Below are 23189 nucleotides of genomic sequence, written 5' to 3' on the forward strand. Positions count from 1 at the left end.
ACCGTGGGTGTCAGACCCAAAGTGGACAACACCGCCGCCCTCTTCCTCCATCCAGTGTATTGCTGCTTTTGTTAGGCAGCCGGGACCTGCGTGGAAGCAATGTGATTGCGCTGCCCACATGGGTTTTAGGGAGGTGCTATATACCACAGGTGGACGGTCCTTAGGAAAAAATTAATCTTGTCTAAACCTGGGAAAGGGTAAATATCCCATAGTAATGGCTGCCATGGGGTTCGCAGAAGAAATCAATATTTAAATCAACTTATTGTCAGACAGTCGAGATATTTTGACATCCTCTCTTAACTGAAAAACATGTTGTAAATATCTGAGATGGGCGGTGGACACCTCTAGTTGAACGGACATGGAACGACCCAAATTTATGTAACCCAAATTAGATTTTCTTGTAATTTAATAGCGTTGTAAACAAAGTATCAGAACATAACTATGGTTGCGCATGAAATAAAAAAAAGGTTGAAAATACAATATCGTCAGCATTGAGTCTAATTGAATTACCTCAAAAAAGGAGTAATTTTTACATACTTCTAGATGCTTTGCACTTTGTTAAAAAAAAAATGCCAGTAGGACAGGGACTTACTGCAAGTCAAGAAATAGAGTTTACCACATCTGATGCTTAGGGCTTGCAATTTCTGACTTAAGAGCTGGACGCAACTCTGTCAGCATATGGGCTAAGGATTGCGAGAAGAATTCCTCTAGTAGTGAGTTTAAGGCGCGGCCAATTGAATAGCTCTGTGCACAATTCTCAGAGCTTTCATCACAATCAACTGAATTTCCACCCTATATTGTAGGATGCAAAATTCAATCCCAAAATCTCTTTAGTTCCGGTATGTTACATTTTCTAATGGGTATCCACACTTTAAATAGTATAAAACAATGTACAGGGGTCTTCAACCTGTGGCCCTCCAGATGTTGTGAAACTACATGTTCCAACATGCATTGCCACATTTTTTTCTATAAGAGCATGCCAAAGCTGTCAGGGCATGCTGGGACATGTAGTTCCACAACATCTGGAGGGCCACAGGTTGAAAACCGGTGTTGTAGGATATTGAAAAAATGGCCGTACTTCAGTCCTATTGTATTTGTATGACGAAATGCTCTATATTTGGTTTTAATCCATGAACTTAAAACGTCTAATTTAAACAATTTTTGACACTGGAAGCCCAGGACTATACGTCAATTCCCCAAAGCTACTACAAAGCTTAATGGGTGGAAATGGGTCACAAATAAAAGATGGAAGACCACAACAACAGGGTGTGATCTATGTTTACTCACCATTGAAGACCTCATTGAATTCTCCTGGGGGTGCATGAGTGATGAATTTTGCTGCAATACGCACCTAAAAAATAACACAAGGCTAGTAAGAAACTAGAGCTTTTGAAATGGGACCAAAGGTAATATACAATGCAATATCAGGGCAAAAACATATACAGTTTGAGTATCCCTTATCAAAATATCAGTTATTTAGTATCCAATAGGTTTTTATTGATTTTAGGTACAGCTTTTACAATACAGTTCGGTTATAAGTCCGTCCAGCATGGGACAATGCGTTAGCTTAATAAATCACATACAAAAAAAAAAGGACAACTGGAACAGAAACAATAGTGCAAATATGAAGAAAGTGGAAGATAAATGGGGAAAGGGTGGATAGAGGTGGGGGAGAGGAGGGGGGGGGGGTATTCCGGTATATTTAAGAATATATCAATTACAAGGTTGAGACATCTGGTATATATGTATACTGAGATGTGTGAGCGGATCGTCAAATACTCTCACCAGAGGAGAGGGTCGGCAGGAGAGAGAGCGCGGTGGGTGGGTGGTGAGCTTCCAGGACGCTGGAGGGGGGGTGGAAGCACTAGGGGGACGAGGAGGTTATTACGTCTTTGTAGGTCTTTGTGTCCCTGAAGAGCAGCCATCTGGACCACGTACTCCTAAACTGGGCGTGTCTATCGTCAGCCGAGGATAGAATGTCCTCCATGTCCATGTAAAAGTCTATTTTTTTGAACCAGTCTTTTATTGTTGGAGGTGAGGTGGAACGCCATCTCACCGGAATAACTGATTTAGCTGCGTTGTTCAGGTGACACAGCAGAGAATTTTTGTATCTCGAGAGGGGGGCTGGGGAAAGGTGAAACAGCCAAAATAGTTGGTCGGTGGGGATTTGATCGCCTAGGATGATCCCCGACAGCCTGATGATTTCTGTCCAGAAAGGCCGAATGAGGGGGCACTGCCACCATATATGAAATGGGTTCCCTGGGGCCCCCGTGCAGCGCCAGCAAATATTGGGAACTCCAGTACCCATTTTGGAGAGAGTATCTGGGCATCTGTACCAGCGGGACAAAAGTTTGTATTGTGTCTCACGGACTCCTACATTAGTGGAGCAAGCGTGGGCCAGGCAGAAAATCTTTTCCCAGTTAGTTTCACCTACTTCTTTTCCCAATTCGTGATCCCATGTTACCGTAAAGTGGGGGAGTTTGAGACTAGTATCTGCCAAAATAAGGTTGTAAAGCGTAGAGATGGTGTGTTGGGGGGGAGACGAATTGGCACAGAGGAGTTCAAAGGGCGACAGGGGTGTGGTAAGCGCGGTGGGAGGGTCCAGGGAATGGAGGTAGTGACGGACCTGAAGGTATCGCCAGAATTCCACGTCCGGCAGATTCCATTCAGCTTTAGCTTCAGCAAAAGACAGAAGACGTCCCCCTCTCACCAGCTGTCCCACTCGGAAGAGTCCCCTGTCTAGCCAGCGGCTGAAGGCCTTTAGGTCGGTGCCTGGGGGAAAGCTGTTAAGGGCTAGGAAGGACTTAAACGGAGAGGCCTTTGAAGGACAATATCAGTTATTTAAATTATTCCGAAAACCAGTCTCCAGAATGTACTTTTTTTCCCCTAAACCTACTGGGTACATCTAGAACTGCCACTACTGGGGACATGTATCTGGCACTAAATATGCGCAAGAAAATGATTGCTTGGCATTCAAATTCAGTGTCTGAGATTATACACAAACTTTGTTTCATGTTTTGAAACCTTGTTTTATGCACAAATAAAATATATTTATGTGTATTTCATGTGTTTGATGTATTTATACAACATAAATGCAAGATACCTCATTCAAATATAAAAATATTCCAAAATACGAAATAGTCCATTATCCAAAATTTTTCTAGTCCCAAGCATTTTGGTAAAGGGATACTCAACCTATATAAGAAGTTCAATTTGTCACAAAACGTTCAACGTACAGTGGAGTACTCAATAGGCCACATGTTGTGAGATGCCTGGTAGAAGGAAGGTGCCAGGTCCCAAGCAACTTGTTGCATGTCTGCTTCTGCCAAAAATGCATAGCACAGTGCTATGCAAAGCCGTCCATTTGCTGACATAACCAGAATATAAGCGGCTTTCCCGGCGATGATGCAGGAGTGCACAGCAGTGCTCACCGCCCACCGCCAGGCCATACTCACTGGGCGGCTTTGAGCTGAAAGCTGCTCAAACATGCTGTTTTGAGCGACTTGCAGCTCAAAGTCACCCAGTGTGTATGGGCCTTTAGTCGTATCGTGGTGTGACTAGGACACACCAGGAGACTTTGCTGATTAATCTGATATTCAGTCTCTGAGACAGATTATTTATTGAAGAATTAAAAAGGAGCTTCATAAAAAACATAATTATTCCCCCGCTAAACACTAATAAATACTGCTCATATCAATATAAATAGAAACACTTCTCACTACAGAGTAATGGTAAGCAATAGGTTTTGATAACCATTTGACTAAAGAAAAGTCAATACATTTCTATTTGTTTCTGTCAAGAAGCTACAAATAGCATGTATGCAGAAGAATGAATACTAAGTACATACTGAAGTTGGAATCAGAGTTGCTAAGTAACCAGAGCCCACATGGAGAGCCTAGATAGGTTGTTTTATTCAAATAAATTATTTATATTTCTTACCCCCAGCCAGCATCCATATATTCAAGTGTTTTCAGATGGCTAAACTACCCTTACTGCAGCAGTATTCATTTAAACGGGTGGGATAGAGGATACCGCCAGTCAGAAAACCGACAGTGGCGTGCTGGTGCACAGAATCCCAACACCTGGAAGATAAGCACCTGTCTGCAGCCTAAGCCAGCCCCTCCCACATACACACATAGCCTAATCAGGATTCAGAACGCTTCCTATTCAAGCAAATATAACACCAAGCTCTGTAAATTAAAACATACAACATCTAAGGCAAAAATAAAACAAATGTACATGGTCATGTATTTGAAGATAGAATGTATCAGGCCCAGTTTCCCTAAAAATCATGTGTAAAACAGTAATATTTGCATGACTTAGTATTAGGGCTATTTAACAAAAGCTTAACTCAGGAGAGATCAGAGATCTATTTTCCATTAGGGTAAATAACACAAGACCACAGTCCCTATTATTGGGAATGGTGACTGCAGTCTGGCCTCGATTTAAATATCTCCATGTGGAGTTAGCTACTGTGGGTAAAATACAATTGTTCTTCACCCAAGCTGGCACTAGATGGCACCCAATGGAGCAATTCAATTGTTGCTCAGTTCTGGGGCGAAGGCAGCTGCAGAGAGATTATAATTCACAGCCTCCTGAGGAGCAAGCTGAAATGTGCAAAAACAGTCAAACAGCATAAATGCAAGTGTTAGTTATCATGGTACAATCTGATCTACTCAAAGTTATAATAATGCCCTTAATCATACCACTAAACCACAGACATTACATGTCCCCCTGAAATATACATATGGACTCCACTAAACATCTATCAAATATCCATCCCATACACCCCCCCCCCACTAGTCATCCAGTTTTGTGTATTTCCACAGTAGAAGACCTCTTTGAGACATCAGATATTTTTGCACTGTCCATAAGATGCAGAAAAATACCATATTACAACTTTAAGTACAGTGCGTTTTGGCTACTACTGTAATTTTATTGCATTATTACTTGGTCACTCACTAATAGCAGTCCTTCCCACAGAGGCTCATTTATCAGTCACGGTTGGCCCTCGACCTGACCTCTCTCACACATTGCAATATACCAGGCTTGCCTACCCTCCCGGAATTGCCGGGAGGCTTCCGAAAATATGGTCCCCTCCCGGCCCCCCGGGAAGGTCGGCAATCCTCCCGCATTTGCCAGGCAGCCCATGCACCCCCCTTCCGTGCCGCGGGTCCGCGGCAAGGGGCGGGACTAAAAGACGCAAATCACATCATTTCGCATCATTTTAGGCCCGCCCCCGCAGACCCACGAATCGCTGACATTTCCTTGGATTTGGGATGGGGCTTTGAGTCATCAGCCCCATCCCCTGACCTGGAGATTCGGCTGTCCTCTCCGGGCTTCTCCCGGAGAGGATATTTTAAAAGTCGTGAAGTATGCAATATACTATTTTGCATTCAAGGTACTCCAGTTATGCTGTCTGACTTTCACTCTGCTGTAAACTAGAACATCCACCAAACTTTTAATCCAAAGAGTCTGTTTTCTAGTATGCACTAAACACCACTGTAACTTAACGAGGCAAATTTGTCTTCAGGTCTCTTATACCAAAACACACTTCACACGCTGACTCCTGCTTACCAGTTGTATGATTTTGTGGGGTTTTTTTTGTACATAAAAACTCAACCACTAGATGGCACACTGCCTGCAGCATTATACAATATATATATATATATATACAATATATATATATATATATATATATATATATATATATATATATATATATATATATATATATATATATATATATATATATATATATATATATATATATATATATATATATATATATATATATATATATATATATATATATATATATATATATATATATATATATATATATTCAGGTAATAATGAGCGGCACTCCAAGGTATAATAGAATCAATAATGCACAAGACAAGTGCTGAATTCTACGTTTCGGTTTATTTCAACCTTCATTCCTGATGAAGGTTGAAATAAACCGAAACGTAGAATTCAGCACTTGTCTTGTGCATTATTGATTCTATTATACCTTGGAGTGCCGCTCATTATTACCTGACTACACGATTGATTGGAGAAGGCACCGGGTTAAGCTGAAACTGGATAAGAGACAGGAGTGCCGGGCATACAGCTACAATATCGGGCAGCAATTCGGGCTGCCATAGCTGGAAAAGATGCCAAGTGTGTGGAACAACCGGTGGCAAAGCATTTTCGAGCGCTTGGACACCCCCTTACCAGCATGCGCTGCAAAATAATCGATCACATTCCCCCTATCCCTAGAGGTGGTGATCGTCTCAAAAAATTGTCACAGTGTGAGTCCAAATGGATTTACCTGTTAAATACATTGTCCCCCAAATAACTTAATGAAAAATTCACTTGGAACATTTTTTTGTAATAATTCTAGCATGATGATACTGTATTTTACATATCTTACAGTAATAGTTGCTTAGTATGCAGATTGATATATATTCTCTGTTGTGCTGACTTATGGAATACTATATCTGACTCCGTCCTTAACACTTGTATTGCTACCTCACAGGTCGACCAAGTAGACACTTTTGTTGGTGTCTACATTCCCATTGTAATTATAGTCTACATGCGCCTCACATTGATTAATATATTCAATGATATTGAGTGGTAGATTAGCGCTTACCCTGAGTGTTCACGACCCAGACCCATCGGCTCAACATCGGTACCTGATGGCTTCAGGACCGAATACAGTTACACTGTTATCCTAAGATTAAGCTGATTTAAACCAGTACTTAAATTGCCGCACGGGAATATAATCCTTGGGCAACCTACACATATGAATGGGATCGATTAGACCCGCTGTATTATTGTATAATTAAGAATCAATTACTCTATAAGCAATATATATATCTCCCCTTAACCACCTTGAGCCGTGCTTGTTTAAAGTTATTCGTATATATGTATATTTGTACGTTTGGTTTTAATTTTCCACTCCCTTTTCCTCTCACTTATTTATTTCTCTAACAGTAGCCTTTTCAACATGTTTGTTTTCATCACATGGGTTTATTTTGACAGTTGGTTTCTCACGTTTTATTCACAGTTTACTTCGCTGGCAGCCCTGCCATAGTGACGTCGAGTGGACACTCCCCATCGGAGGCGTCTCCGAGAGGTCTGCCGGACCGGAAGTCCTGTGCACCGGCTGCTGGCGTCCTGTATGCACGCTACTACTACACTTTATCTCTATATAGTCTCCTCTGAGGTAAGATACTTTTGTGACCACATATTGCACGATGTAATGATTGTATTGACCTGATGAAAAGACCGTTGTTTTGGTCTTGAAACGTCGTCGAACTGCTTTTTATATTCATGATTTAATACAAAGATTCACTTGATTTGAAAAGACCGTTTTGAGTGCCGCCTCTTCTTCTGCTTTGGGACCTGCAAAGGAATCTCTGTGGATACTAGTATGTGTATGTGTATATATATATATATATATATATATATATATATATATATATATATATATATATATATATATATATATATATATATATATATATATATATATATATATATATATATATATATATATATATATATATATATATATATATATGTATACACACATATATATATATATATATATATATATATATATATATACACACATATATATATATATATATATATATATATATATATATATATATATATATATATATATATATATATATATATATACATACATATACACACACACTAGGCGATTCATCGCGCCCTACAGGCGCTCTTCACACCGGCGTAAGGGGCTGCGCCCCCTTAATTTGTGAACGTTTGTATTGTGTGAAATATGGTTAGAATTGTATGAAAGATGCCCTGTATTGAAACTTGAGTTATAGTAGAAATGTGTTAAATAGAGAGCATATGATTTGGAAGGGGGTGTGTATTGTTTTGTTTAATTAAAAAAGCGGTTACAGAGTAAGATGTACATTGATAGTATGGAGGGTACAGTGACATTTGTGGGTGTGGGGAGGCATGAGAGCAGGAGGCTGGGCTATAAGGCATGTTAGGGGTATGTGGGCAACACAGTGTCAGCGACTCCCCAGTGGTGGAAGTTACGGTTCAGGAAAGCAGGAAGCTGGTAGTGATAGGGGTGTGTGAGCATATGGGGGACTAATGGGGAGGGTGGGGGACACTGTAAAGCTTCTGCCAGTGGGTGAGGGTCCAGCATGGTGCCCCATAGTCAGTGTCTCCTCCTACTGTTTGGGAGTTAGGGTGCATGAGAGCAGGAGGCTGGGTGGTAAAGCATGATAGGGGAATGTGGGCAACACAGGGTGAGCGGGTCCCCCACTGGCGGAAGTTACGGGGCAGGAGAACATGAGGCAGGGCAGCGATAGAGGTGTGTGGGCATGAGGGGGGTAGTAAAGGTTTTTGGCTGTTGCTGAGTAGGGATAGGCATTGGTGCAGATGCCATCGATGGTTGACATTGATGGCGATTTTGCACCCTGCCATCGATAGTAGTAACATATTACTTGGATAACCATCGATTGTTGTAGCTATCGATGGTCATCCATTATATCTGACTGAATAGGCTGTGGGTCAATCAGAACTTGGTGGCGGGACTTCCGGGTATGGGGGGCACAGCTATACTCCGTGTCCCGGCACCTTAAAAAAATTTGAAACTTGATCTGTTCTTCTTTGCCATCGATGTAGGGAAACCATCTGGTCCTCCCACATCGATGGCAAAAGTATTCAACATCGGCCATAAACCATCGATTATTTGAAATCATTGATGGTCGATGGGCATCCCTAGAACTGGAGGCGGCTGGGGGACAGTATGCAGCTCCCGGCAGTGGGTGAGCATCTCCTCCCACTGGGAGGGAGTGAGCGTGCATGAGAGCAGGAGGCTGTATAATAGTGGTATGTGGGCAATACATTGATAAAAGTTGTGGCGCTGGTGCAGAGGACCGTGGGGTCACTTCTGGCAGTGGGGGAACCTGCAGCGCGGCAGCCAGGGCCAGATTTCCCACCTAGGGGTGGCACCTGCTTGTGGTGGTACAGGATCCCCCATTGTCACGGGGGTACGCAAATCGTGGGGGGGGGCTTGAATCGCAGGAAGGGGGGTCCTCGAATTGCGGGAGGGGGGTTGTCGGGGACAGTGATTTGCGGGAGGGGGGTTGTCAGGGTCAGTGAATTGCGGGGGGGGGGGGGGGGGGGTTTGTCAGGGTCAGTGAATTGCGGGAGGGGGGGGTTGTCAGGGTCAGTGAATTGCGGGAGGGGGGGGGTTTGGAGGTCCGTGACTCGCGGGAGGGGCGCGGGGGGTGCCGTGAATCAAGGGAGGGGGGTGTGTGCTGTGAATTGCGGGAGGGGGGGGTCCGTGAATCGCGGGAGGGGGTCTGCCAATGCGACTTTGGCGCACATCCCCTGGGTGCCAATGCGACTTTGGCGCACATCCCCAGGGTGCCAATGCGACTTTTGGCTCAGTCCGTGTGTTCAAATTCGAATTTTGGGCACAACCCCTGTGTTAGAATGTGAACTTCAGATCATCCCGTGTGTCACAATGTGAATTTGAGATGCATTCTATGTGACATAATGTGAAATTTAGCTCATCATATGTGGCATAATTTAATGTGAATTTTAGCTCATTCCGTGTTGCATAATGTGCAAGGGACGTACTGCATTTGGAGGGGTATATTTTACATGGGGGAGATTCCGGTAGATCCTCAGTAAGTGTACAAAAAGTAGATCCCGGGTTGCAAAAGTCCGGCTACCCCTGCCATATACAAAGTTGTACTTCCTGCACCTCCATATGTATACAGACATGCTCAAAGAATGTTTAGTAACTGGAGAACACAGTGCCTTTAGCTACCAATCAGAAAAAGCTGAAAACCCATACACCCCCCCCCCCCCCAAATAAAAAAAAAAAGTTGATCACTTTCACATAAGATTCCATTTTCTCAGTTCAACTTTGATGATTTCAAAGAATGGCATTTGACATAACGCGTCACATAAATAAATGAATATGGGTCTATGAAGCATTCACCTCTCTAGCAAACACTCCCCCGTAATTAGACAAAGTTCTGCTTTAACTAGACACCACTACTTGTGGTAGTAAGTATAAAGTTACTTAAATATAACAGATTAGGAATGTATTATTTATGATTTAGGTAACGTACAATTTGTTGAAAAGTCCACACATACTGGAAATCATTGGGAATAAAGATCCCATGCAACCATACTGAGGACACCTCTGCCAGACTGACATCAGCTAGCATACAAGGAAACCCAAGTAGCTTTCTCTTCTACATTCCCATCTGCCCTACATGGTTCCAATCCATAGCAAATGCTTTTCTTAGCATGATATGCCGACGTAAGCATGTGCCATAACAGTGTCGCTCAAGCAATGTGGGTTCAGAAAAAGCACACAGCGTGAAAAGCGAGTGCTGCAGAGCCCGGGTCTCTCACAGGCCCAGATGGCATCTTCAAAACACTGACTTCAGACCACTCTAGCTACATGAGCAGAAGTCTTCCTGCGTTACCACAAACAGTGCCATCCTGTGTGCCTGCATCCGCAGCACCTTCACGCTAATACAAGATGGGTATACACCAGATAACATTATAAACTTTCTTGCCAATAACGGCCATTCGTAACGGCAATTTTTTTTATATCGTCCAATGTGTACACACTATATTGTTAACGATGCACGCTCCCGCGGGTCGCTAGAGACATCCTCTGCGGTCTGCAAACTCAATCTAAATATACCGCCAATGACAGCACACTCCTGGATGTGGCCACAGACCATATCTTTTGTCAGATCGCTGTGTGTACACACATTATCATTTGTCTGGGACTCAGTGAAGTTCAAGGGAAATGGTCAGCATAGATCGTTCATGGTGCATGTCGTCTAGTGTGCACACAGCTTTACATTAATGTGCAATGAATGGCTTGTGCATGTCACCCCCATATAATTGCTCTGAAATGTTACACCCTATATAACAATAATAAAATGCTTTATATTGGCTCAAGCACTGCTATAGCCTGAAAATGTATTAGTGTGGGACAAGGCCCTTCAATAATCTTAAAATCTCCATACACCAGAAATAGAGATTGTACCAAGCGTACAATCTCGAGGGGATGTAAGACGGATTGTATGCCGGCTGTGTGCACACAATCGTGCAACGTGCTGTCCCGCAGGTCGAATGGTCTGATCAGTTGTGATTGGGACCAGATTACATTGCTTTTGAGCACATGCAAGCGGTCCTTTAAGAAGGCCGCCACCATCCTCCACTGCCTTCCCCCGTACTCCTCTGCCCGCCGCCACCTTCCCCCGCCTTATAGGAGACAGATGCTAGAGATCATATTTGACCTCTAGCATCTGACAGGGAGCACAATCATGATAGATTTTGAGATCTTTCTGATGTATGGCCAGCATTAATCTGCAGTATAAAATCTGGACAATCTGTATGCAGAATGGTTTATGTTACATCACAGTGTTTAACCTTTGCTAACTCTGTACTATTTACATACAACTCATGTGATCTACATTCGATTTGCCCTATATAGTCATTGCTGCCCTGTCTACCTGGGTTTCGATTTGCGCAGTCACGGGAGCGCGCACCAGGATCGCAAGGAAAAAAACCTGTGCTATCTGCATGCGATTGTGACTATATAGTCAAAATCTAATGTCAAATCTCACCGTGTGTACACAGCATTAGATCACCGATGCTGTCAGGAGTCGTTATTTTTATACCGATGCCTCCTGCAGCATTAATAGATTTGTAGTAAGGAATTACCTACTTACCTCCTCCCTGCAGCTAAGCAATACCATATACCCCTGATTCAGGCATTTCATTTTCTATGCTTCCTAAACTGCTCATGGTTGAAGTACTAACCTGGCTTTAGAAGCACTCAAATTAAATGACAAAAGTAGGGGCCATAGTGATAGCGATGTGCGGCGGCGAGTAATATTCAGCGTGCTGGGTAAATCTAGTTACATCGGCGGCCGGTGTTCTCACATCGCTGTGTGCTGAGCGATCTGAGGGATCTAGCATTGCTCAGATGGCTCAGCATCATTTCCCTGTGTAGGGCACTTAAGAATGGACAGAGAATATCCTAAAAATGCATAATAAAGTTCATGTTGGTATGCAGATAATGTGACTGATTGCACAACTTGTCTGTAAAAACGTGTTACATCTAGGAAGCTGGGCAGCAGATATGCTCGGAGACATGCTGGGACTTCCGCCTTCAGCTGTTTTTTATTATTTTATTTTAACCATTTAAGGCAATTTTCATGAACTTCTCTGAGCCTACTTCCTCTGACTGCCCCTGCTCTATTAACCCATTCGCTGGCTCATCAGGATTTCACACAACTCGAAAAGGGACTTTGCCAGCAGTTTCGTTATTTGCAAAAGGCATATTTATGTTACAATACAGTGGAATTACAGCTAGCTCTTAAAAAGACATTACATATAGTAAGAAATCACATTACTCCTGATAAGGAAACATTACATTTTTCACAGCTTTCCACATAGAGTTTGTTGTATGAGCAGGTTTACAGTATGCTCAAATAAATGTAGCAGCCATGAACAAGTTTGATGTTACATTAGGACCTTGATGGCTAACTGTCACTCCAGCTGTTGTAGAACTACACATGCCAGCACTCTGCATCAGATTTAGCATGGCCAAATAGGAAAACTGAAGCAGAGCATGCTGGGGTGTGTAGTTCAACAACAGCTGGAGTGTCAAGGTTAGCCATCAAGGAATTAGGAGGAACTTAAAAAATGGTGGCGGATATGGAACTTACAGTGATCTGAAACAATTGATTGTGTGGTGGTGGTGGTCATGGATTAGAAAGGAGCGGAAATGAAACAGCGATTGTGCTCAGTAAAAAATGTGTTGTTCCCTGGGACCCCATAATTTGAACTTACTGTACTATTTCTTGGCCTCATCGCATATTATCCTTTTTGAGCCACGCCCGAGCCCATACTATTGTCACTACATGGCTTCTTAGGGGGAACAAAGAAAGCGAGTGGAGTGAGAAAAAAGGGTGGTGAGGGAGAGAATGGGCTTCATAGAAAAGTAGGGAATTAGAGAAAGAGGCATGGGGGAGAAGCAAGAGAGGGAGGGCAGCAAGCAAAAGTAAGAGAATGCCAGGAAGGAAGAAAGATATGGGAGGCTCCCCAGCCTCAGGTGCTCATCTTATTATCCCTGTCCGCCGCTGCTCCCGCCTGCTCCTTCCCTTGAACCTGGCTGCCACTGCTCCCTGACCACCTCTACACCTATTGGTTGCTGGCCTCTACACAGGATTTGCAGCAGCAGAGCGTGTCCCCATGGACCCGCTCATTTTTAGAGCAGAGTCCTGTATCCACAATTTTGGGTAAATATGCAGTATAGCGTGTATTGGCGATCACTGACAGTAGTTATGTGGGAAGGAGTACACTCACTGAAATCTATGTTTTTATAGATCGGAACGTAATGAACAATAATCCTAAAATTTTATAGCTCTAATCTTATGGGGCCAATAGCAAACCTAAAGCGTTCTGCAATACTAGAATGGAGTGTGAGGGGCTTTCTTTTCCTATGGAAGCCACACTTGGTCAGTCTCTCACCGAGTCATGAGCATTAACATTTTCTGTATTAAGAGAGCTCTGTAAATCCCTAGATGTGTCATTTGGGTTCTACACAATTTCTTGGAGTATTATAGGATGTTAGGGGCTGATTCAGAGCTCATCTCAGCTGTGGGAAGCTGCCAAGGGCTGCCATCATATAGCCTCCAAAACAGAGTGAAACACCACCCTATATCAGCTGCAAATCCATTTCCAACTCCCTCACCATCGAATGATTTTCCCAATCTGTGAAAAAGTGTGCATAACTCTCACCCTTCCATATGGGGGTTTAAGTTTGTGGCCTGTACCCAAAGTTTCTGGTGAAGTCATAACTGAACCCAATTTTCATATGATAAAAAAAACCAACAGCAAGTCCATCTCTAAACATACATAGAGCCCTATTCAGTTTCAGACGCTGAAGTCAGAAAACTACAAATGCCTTTCAGGCCACAGTGTGCAGGACAACACAATTGGGTCCGGACCATTTTCAAGGCGGCTGGATGTGGTCACATGCAGCAGCTGCAAACAGAAAAAGGACAGCGGTACGCCTGCCTCCCAGCCAGGCTGCGCAGGTGGGGCTGCGTTCCATAATTGCTGCAATCGCACCGATTCCTCTGATACCATCACAATCAAGAGTGCAATCGTAGGGTGAATCTTCTCATGCTGGGTGGCCCCTAGCATGTAATAGCAAGCAGTTGCACTTTTGCGATATTAGCAAAACTGCACCTTAAGCTGAATAAGGCCCATAACTTGTGATGCGCCAGTATTTTCCCCCACTTTAGCATAAGCCTATTTTCTATCATTTCCCCCACACAGCCTAACCCTAATCATTGGCATCATCAGAATGTCAACATTTCAAAAGGCAACATTTTTTACGAATTCTATACATTCAATACATTATACGTGCCTACCCTAACAAAGTATCCAAAAAACACTCCCCCAAAACAGTAGACTATCTCATTACCCCAGAGAAGTGGGCTTTCTGGGCTACGATGACCCGATTAACTGTCAATTGTGTCATTGCAGCCTGGCCTTGCAATAAACTGAATATTGCAGTGTTCCTCAAACTTGTTCTCAACACGACGCCCGAGACGATCAGCCCCCCCCCCTTTTTTTTAATGACACCCCTAAGAAATGTTTATATATACAAAATATAAATTGTGTCTGGAGCTATTAAGTTTAGTTCCCTGTTAATGCGGACTTGCGAATTTCTGCACACACCCTTAATGGGGATGCAAACAGATATTTGACAAAACTGGGGTGTGATGCTGTTTTGTGCCCTAACAATGCAAAAACAGCAAAGCAGTGGGCCACACCAGTTTACACTGCCCAGCAACCTGGGTCCAAACCGGAATTAACCCTTCTTTTAACCTGGATTGGAATGCCGGTTTGCTGGACCTGGGCTTTTTCAAATGGCCCTTTCACACAGCACAGAGACCTGGGTTGACCTGGAAACAACCTGGACTGAACCAGGGTTATTTGTGCGGTGTGCAAGGGGTATAATTAGAGGTATAAGTAACTCAAGTTACTCAGGATAGCCGGGTGTTCAGGGCTTCTGCAGATGCTTATCGATACTCCTAGAGAACAGGTATGAAACCCAAGTTTTCAGGTACGTGGTGCAGCACCACCCGCTTTACACACCCAGTAGGCCACAGCATGTCAAGCTGCAACTTAAAGGGCACTGTGTGCATCAGTGTTCACAAATACACACTATAGCATGTATATTGCCAGCAAATTCCAACAAGGGACTCACTTTTTTAGAATGGGCGGTCCACGCGGATTGATCAGGCAGCCAGTGTGGCAGGATGGACACAGGCTCCTGTGCTGGTATATCTGCAGCAGCGGTGGCAGAGGGGACGGCAGGATGGTGGGCTCCCGGCAGCGCAGGAGGCACTGTCAGGGAGGGGGAGCCAACGTCATGGAGAACGGCAGCCCTGTCACAGGGGCTCACCTGGCAGAGGCTTCATTGCCAGTAGTAGCTCTCAACAGCTTCCCACAGACACAGGCTCCTTGTCTCTTCAGCCCCAGTGCCAGCAACTACTAATAATCACTGCACTGAAGCAGCAGTGCGGGAACAAGCAGCGGCGCTGATGCTGCCCAGAGAAATGTAGCATTATCCTGATGCATGAGTCTGTTCCCGTGGCCCGCTACGCTGCTTGTTCTAGCACTGCTGCTTCAGTAGGGTAACTATTAGTAGATGCCAGCACTGGGGCTGCGGAGACAAGGAGCCGGTAGACTGCAGGAAGCTGGCTCACTATGATGGCATGCTCCTGCAGGTTCAGTCAAACACGAGAGGTAGCATAAGTCTTACCCCCCCCAACTAGTGCTTAAACCTAGCCTTCGTACCCTGCCACATAAATTGAACCCACGTCTTGCAGTTCCGTACACATGGGACGATAAGGGGGCGGTGCTCAGCAATCGTTCAGCACAAATGGCTGCACACCCACGATGTGTTCCGAGGGATCCAGGGGAGCAGCATTTTACCTATGCCAATAGGCAAAACACTGGGAACTTAACAGGAAAGACTTGCCCTGTGGCGATGGCGACGTGTGGGACCGCATGTCACCATTACTGGGGGGCACACACACACACACACACACACACACACACACACACACACACAAGGCGATATCCGTTCTAATTTTTCCAAGCAATCTAGGCAGATCGCTTAGAAATGGGGCTGAAATCACCCCGTGTGTATGCGCCCTAACCTTCCCCTCCCCGCAGCCTAACCCTAAACTTCCCCTCTGCAGCTTATCCCTAATCTCTCTGAAGTTCTGGTCCCGGTGTTCCTTGCCTCTCCAGCACTGACCCAGCTACTATCTGACCTTACCCTTCCCTAACCCCAGCATTTCCTCCCCCCTAACCCCCTCCCTGGCACCCTGTATTGCCCCAAATGCTATATACATATATGCCCCCTTTCCATCCTATCTATGGTGCATAAATAGGTGGTCTGTTGCTATATGGCAGGGGTGAGGAACCTTTTTTGTACCAAGGGCCATTTGTATGGGGAAAAAAATCCTTTGAGGGCCATATGTAAAAATGTATCTAACAAACTGTAATGCTGCAGCTGTCCCACCCTCTGGCGGCTGCCGCTGAATAGGACTGACAGTCTCCAGCTGCTGTTGATTAAGAGGAATCTCACGAGAATTTCCGACCTCTCGCAAGAATTCCCCTGTACTTGACTCCCGGCAAAGCGAGTGGGCAGGCCACTCCGACCACTACGGGGGCTGCATACGGCCCCCCGGGCCTGAGGTTCCCCACCCCTGCTATATATGGGGAGCTAAAAAAGCATGTGTGAAGGGACCCAGAAACAATGGTGTGGGACCCCCAACTTTTTAAAGTGAGGTGTTCCCGGGACCCACAATTTTTTTCACTGAGTATGAACTAGTACTGTATATACACAGCCCCCAGACCATCATAGTCATATGTAAACCATTGGGCTTGCATACAACCACGAATCAGGCACTTCTATTAAAACACAACAACATGCTCATTTACATCAACCTACTTACAGATTTGGAGTGCTGCCAAGTAATATTCATATTTTATAATCATTTCTATTTTATTACACTATGGGAGAAATAAATATTTTAAGTAGTTTCCATCTCCTGTGTATATGAAAAGTCTATTTAGTCTAAATCCAGTCTCTCACACAAATTGAACCTAAACATATGGGGGGTATTCAATGTCAGGGGCGCGGCTGTCGAGCTAGTGTGACAGCCGTGCCCCTGTCCCGTTTTCGCTTAGCTCGACTGGAGCTCGGCAGTCGGGATTCAATGTCCCGGCCGCCGAGAAGGGGGCGTGGCCGCGACCTGAGGCCGGAAATACTCGAGCTCCGGCCAGGATCTCGACTATTTCCGGTCTTCTCGGCAGAACGAGCCTGACAGCTTGTGATGTCGGGCTCGATCTGCCGAGAACCCCTGTTCAATGCTGTCGGTGAAGACAGCATTGAATAGCGCCCCGCAGCCAACTCCCCCTTCGGGAGATGGCTGCGGGATCACGACAGACATTCAATACCCCCCTAAAACAAGGGTTTGCACCGTCTTTGCTCATATGGTGCAGTAAATGGAATAAACATGCCTGTACAGCTCGCCAATATGCTTATAGTAAGCAAGTTCAAAAAAAAAAAATGTATTGCTCACATACAGTTAAAAGGAACTATCTTAATATTGCTACTGTGATATTTGACACTGGGGGAGCAAAGGAAACCACACCCTTTAATAGTGCCTGTGAGTAAGAAGGAGGCTGTGCAATTAAGTATTAACAATCCACCAGACACCGCCCTGCGAATCCCGGTACTAAGGGCCCACCCACCCCTCCTGGAGGCCGCGTTCATACGCAAGGGCTGCGAATGAATGTTTTACATAAACATCCATTCGCAGGCTGTGAGGAAACACCCACCTCATTCGATGGTTGCCGACCATTGAAAGACGTGGAAGGCTTACGCACATCTAAGGTTGCTCTCATGTAACCTTAGATCTGCATGGACATTCGACAGGAAGTGAGCGGGCAGCTGACATCTGGTGATCTACACTACTTTGATTTCCAAATTTTCAATTAAATTAAACTTGTTTCTTAAATTATGACACCTCTGTAAAAAAGATCCTGGCTAATAGTGTGAAGATCCATAATCGCATTAACGGACACGTTACAGAATATTTTTTATCAACCACGCACTAATTGTTTGCGCAATTTAATTGGAAATGGCAAGTACTGGGTATCATGAAATTAATTGAAAGAGTGAGCAACTCATCCTGAACCCCCCCCCCCCCCAAAAAAATGTGGAAAATAAAATAGCAGGACAGTGAAGGTGGCAGTTAACCATTTGCCTGGCAAGGTCAAAGCAGGCTGGGCTTTCGCTGATATAGTCGCGTCTGATAGGAGCAGTCAGAAAGGCCACTGTGGTAGTGAATGTTCCTGCAGCTGCCACTATCAGAGGGACCTCAAGGTCCCGCCGTTTCTTGGTTTACTCCACTTTAGACCGGTTAAACTGGTGATCACTGCTGATTGGTGGGCCTGGCAGCACCACCACCACCACATTAACAGCTGCAGCAGAAATGTTAAAACCCATCCCCTTACCTTTCCTTTGGAATATTTTTTCATTGTAGTGATATATTTTATGCTCTTAACCTAATTCAATCATAAACAGACAATGTCCGAGCGAATTTTGTAAAACAATATTATCAAGTTTAGCAGTTAATGGCGATAAGCAAAGAGTATGGTTGACTTTTGTAACTTTAATAAATTATAGAAAATGAGTGTATAAGTGTATTTCAGCAAATAACGTGAACATGTTTCTATAGTATTTTGGGGTTGTCTATAGTATTTGGGGGAGTCTAAAAAAAATGCATCTCTAGCTATTCCCAAGTGTTCATAAAGAAGTTTGTAAAAAATATTACAAAAACACTTTCTATTTAGCATCACAGCACTTCTACATACGAAATATCCCCCCCTTTTGATTTTTTTGAGAAAACGACATGTCTTTATTGGTAATATTCTCCCATCTAAGAACCTCTAAATATATTATTCTTTGTTAGGGGAGTGTCAGGCATATTGTACTGTAATCATAATATCATACCCCACCCCATTCAAAAGCTGCCTTTTTATTTTGAGTGTATGGCCCTACCACTTAATAACCCTCTTCCCCCACCATGGTTTGCAGATAGTGCTGTCGATGAAACAGAGAAGATCTGGTAAACATCTGCACCTTGTGGTTCCAGTTAGGAGGGGAAAGGGGGGGGGGGGTGTTCCCTTCATAACATATTTCCACACTGGAACATCATATCCGGCATATGCCATGCCACCTCTGCACTCACTGCCTTTTGTGTTGTATGCAATTGCATACAACTGAGTGATAGAATGGTTACATATTATATAGAAGGCATTAAATTATGCCATCATTAGATTAGTACCATCCAGATAATGAAGGTTTATTTTGTTTTCTAAGCAACTAAAATTTCCTGTATACTGTAAAGGACCATTAAAGATAAAGTGCAAAGTGAGCTGTGCCTCCCCTGAAGGTGTAGGGAAATGCAGCATGTATGTAGTTGTCCAGCAAGTTTATATATTTGATTGAAACTTTTTGTACATTGAGGTCTCAAAGCCAATGGGTTTTATATATGTACTGGGGAAGTCTAAAGCAGGGCTCAACAAAACCTAGTTGCCAAATTGCAATGGTGACTAGAAGTAGGCCCTAGATCTCTTCCGCACCCGTCTCCATACCTTCTGTCCCTGTCACATGCCTAGACCAAGTTTCTCTCTGCAGGTGTGGATCATTGGTGAGAAAGTCTGGTATTGAATCAGAATGAACCAACTATACGCTTTGACCTTATTCATGTCCGTTCGCACGGGACCGATATTTTCTCGTTCCGCATGCGCATTTCTGCTCATGTGCATGCGGCCACGATGATCACTGTTGGTGGGTGGCTCATTAGCATATGAGAACGCTGGGCGCTCTCATGCTAATGGAAAGATGAAGCATGTGTGGGAGGGGGCAGCTAACATCACATAGGCTCATAGAAAGAAGAAAACAGAAACACACAATGTATCAAAACAAAGAGGAAAAAAAATATCAAGAACAGAAAATAAAGAAAAACAGTACTAATACCACTTTCCTCTTATACTACTCGCACCCAAGATTTTGTACCCGACTCCAACCCAGGTTCGATCCCGGGATGTAGTTATAATCCCGGCGGTCAAAATCCCGGCACTATCTCCATCTGTGGGTGTCCACAACACCCATAGAGGGAGAATAAATTTGTGTGTCGAGCGTAGCGAGGCACTGGGCCCGCTGCGTGGCGAGCCCGCAAGGGGGGGTGATCCACGTCCCCCCTTGTCGGGATTTTGGCATCAGGATTTTGAACGCTGGGATTCCGACCGCCGGGATTTCGTTTCAATCCCGCGATCCCATTTACATCGGCATTATGCTGGGTAGGTAACGTCACCTAAGGAGGGTCCCGAGCCTGTGCTGGGAGATATCACCCATACAGAAACACTGGTATGCAGAAGAGCATCTTTGAACATATAATATGTTAAACCTTAAAGTGGATTTGCCACAACAGCAGGGGACCACATTTCACTCCACTGCCGCTAAATACTTACAGTAAGCCAAGACTACAGTGTGCACAAGCTTACTATTCCTGGACAATTGAAGTTTTAAGAATCTGTATTTCTCCTTTGCATGCATGAAATGGTCAGAATTCTTTGATATACAATACTGAGGCAGTTGGGGTAGTAATGGTATAATACTGTGAGGAGATTTTTTTTCTGTACACATTAGGTTTCTTAGTACACAGGTTCTCAAACTTGGTCCCCAGGACCCCACAAAGTTCATGTTTTGCAGGTCTCCACAAAGAATAACAAGCAAAACAATCTTTACTTGCAGACCTTTTAAAATGTGTCAAGAATAATGGATGCGTCTGTGTGCCTGTTGGGCTGCCCTGGAGAAAAGCCATGCAAACTCTGGGAGAACATAGGAACTCCACACAAATAGGGCCTTGGTAGGAATTGATATGAAGACCTCAATGTTTTGAGCTAGCAATGCTAACCACCATACCATCTGTGCTCTTATATATTGTATGCATATAAGTCAAACTTGACTTTAACCACTTTGGTGATATACTCAGAATTTTTCCGAGCTGAGCTGCATTATCGGGCTCTCCCGGAATATTTCCATGCATGCCAGCGATAAGCAGGTGTTCGCTAGTGGTACCGCCACCTCTATGGGCACACACAATCCCCATATTGCCTCCCCCCCCCATCGCATACCTCCCCAGTGTTTGTATGCCGTATCGCAGGAGTTCCCCTGTCGCTGCACCCCTGCTGACTCAGGGAAGTTCGGGTACCCTCAGGTGCCTGAACCTGTCTGAGTGACCACAAGCAGCCGAAGTTGGTGGCAGCCCCAGGGGAGCAGGGGCTGCTGGAGAAGACCAGTGGATGCAGCTTGATTGGTGAGTATTTCTGGGGTAGGACAAACCTGCTCAGGTAGGTTTGTCCTGCCCCAGGGAAGCCCATCACTCAAGGGGTTACATTATTATGGCCATACACTAGGCCAAGTTGTATCCAACCGCCCAACTAGTTGCTTGGACTCAAAATCTGGTACTGTATGGGAGAAAATGACAAATCAACAATTCGCTCACAAACCCAGGAAAATGGACAAAAACCTTCACTAGCTTCTCTGAATCACAGTTTGTGTGCGTTTCCAGATTTTGGGAGAAAATTACTAAAGTACAAATTAGATTAGCTTCCATCAAGTACCAGATTTTAACTAGTTGGAGGAATGTTGGGCTAATGTATGGCCAGCATTAGTTTGGTGGTCCTTTAAAGGGTAAAGCATATAAACAATTTGGTTTCATTTCAAAAGGTTTTAAGAATATGGATATCTTTGCGGTTCTATTTCTGTACAGCACTACAGGTAAACACCTAAAATTACAGGTATGCAAACAAATTTCAGTTGACTAAAAGTGGAATTTCTCATGAGGAAGTACTAAGCAAAGGCGATACAGTATTTTCTCCTGCAAGTACAAAGGATTCCAGCTGTACCAGTGTTGTAACATGCAGATGGTAACTACTCTGTTCGTTTTCTAGGAGAGAAACTGACATGTTCAAAAAACCAATAGAAAACTCCCAGAGAATATACAGTTTAAAATAAAGACAGAAAAATATGACCTACAGTAATAGTAAAACTTACCAATTATGGGCCTTATTCAGAAATGGACCCAGTTAGCACCTCTGCTGTGCAAGGCTGTGCTAATTTATGCAAAAGCTACCAGAAGCATTTGGAGTTAAATGATGCCCACTACAAGATTCTGTGATCAGCTGCTACGTTTGAGGCATGAATCCCATCTTTGAACATTATAAATCGGGCGCTAGCTAGGCTTACAGTATATCCCCTTTAAACTGGGACAAATGAATCACATAGGTTCTCAAGCTGCTTAAAATTAAGTGAAATTCAAGCTTGAAATCATCTAGCCATAGAACCTGTATAGCTCATAAGTGTTATGGTTTAAAGGGATTGTATGGTAAGCCCTATATAACACAAGTATGTGAGGGGATTCACATCAGAGCTTTGGAAGTGTTTAAAGATGCAGAGATCTGAACGTAAGCTGACAATAAATCAACAAATAAACGCCATGTAGTTGTCACCTATGTGAAGTATTTAAATATTTTATACAACTTGCATAACTATCATTTGTAGTGACATGTATTTTTGTAAAATGTAAGATGTGTAATCAAAATATTTTAACTGAAATAGTTCAGTGCTTCCCATTAGTATTTGTCATTCTGGCAATACTGATAATTAGACATAAAGAAGTAAGCCTTATAGAGATCCAGGTTTCTTTTTCTGGCCTCTGGTCTATAATTAGAAGAAACCCAAGGAGTGGATGGACACACACAGAGATAGAAAAACTGCAGCCTCTCAAAGTGAACGTGTCCTGTACAGCAATACAGTAATACTATGGCCACAGCTTGAAATGACAGCATGTGACAAACATGCTGAAACTTGCTACATATTTATAAGATCACGTCTGATACTGTTGCAGTGCGTCTATAACCACCTATTAGTGGCAACCTACAAGTGCCCACAGGAAGCAAACAAATAAAAATAGGAAAATCTTTACAGCCACTAC

General features: G+C 43.8%; 1 protein-coding gene across 1 annotated transcript in view; it reads right to left on the bottom strand.

Annotated features, from left to right (window-relative positions):
• The window catches only part of CAPZA1 (capping actin protein of muscle Z-line subunit alpha 1), a 40503-nt gene that overhangs the window by 16001 nt on the left and 1313 nt on the right, over positions 1-23189 (bottom strand). The window contains exon 2 of the mRNA XM_083172788.1: positions 1288-1351. Within this exon, the coding sequence (XP_083028914.1) occupies positions 1288-1351 (64 nt within the window). The remainder of the gene's footprint in view (positions 1-1287; positions 1352-23189) is intronic.

The sequence above is a fragment of the Crinia signifera genome, chromosome 2 (genome assembly GCF_055691185.1).
Source record: "Crinia signifera chromosome 2, ASM5569118v1, whole genome shotgun sequence".
Lineage (NCBI taxonomy): Eukaryota > Metazoa > Chordata > Amphibia > Anura > Myobatrachidae > Crinia > Crinia signifera.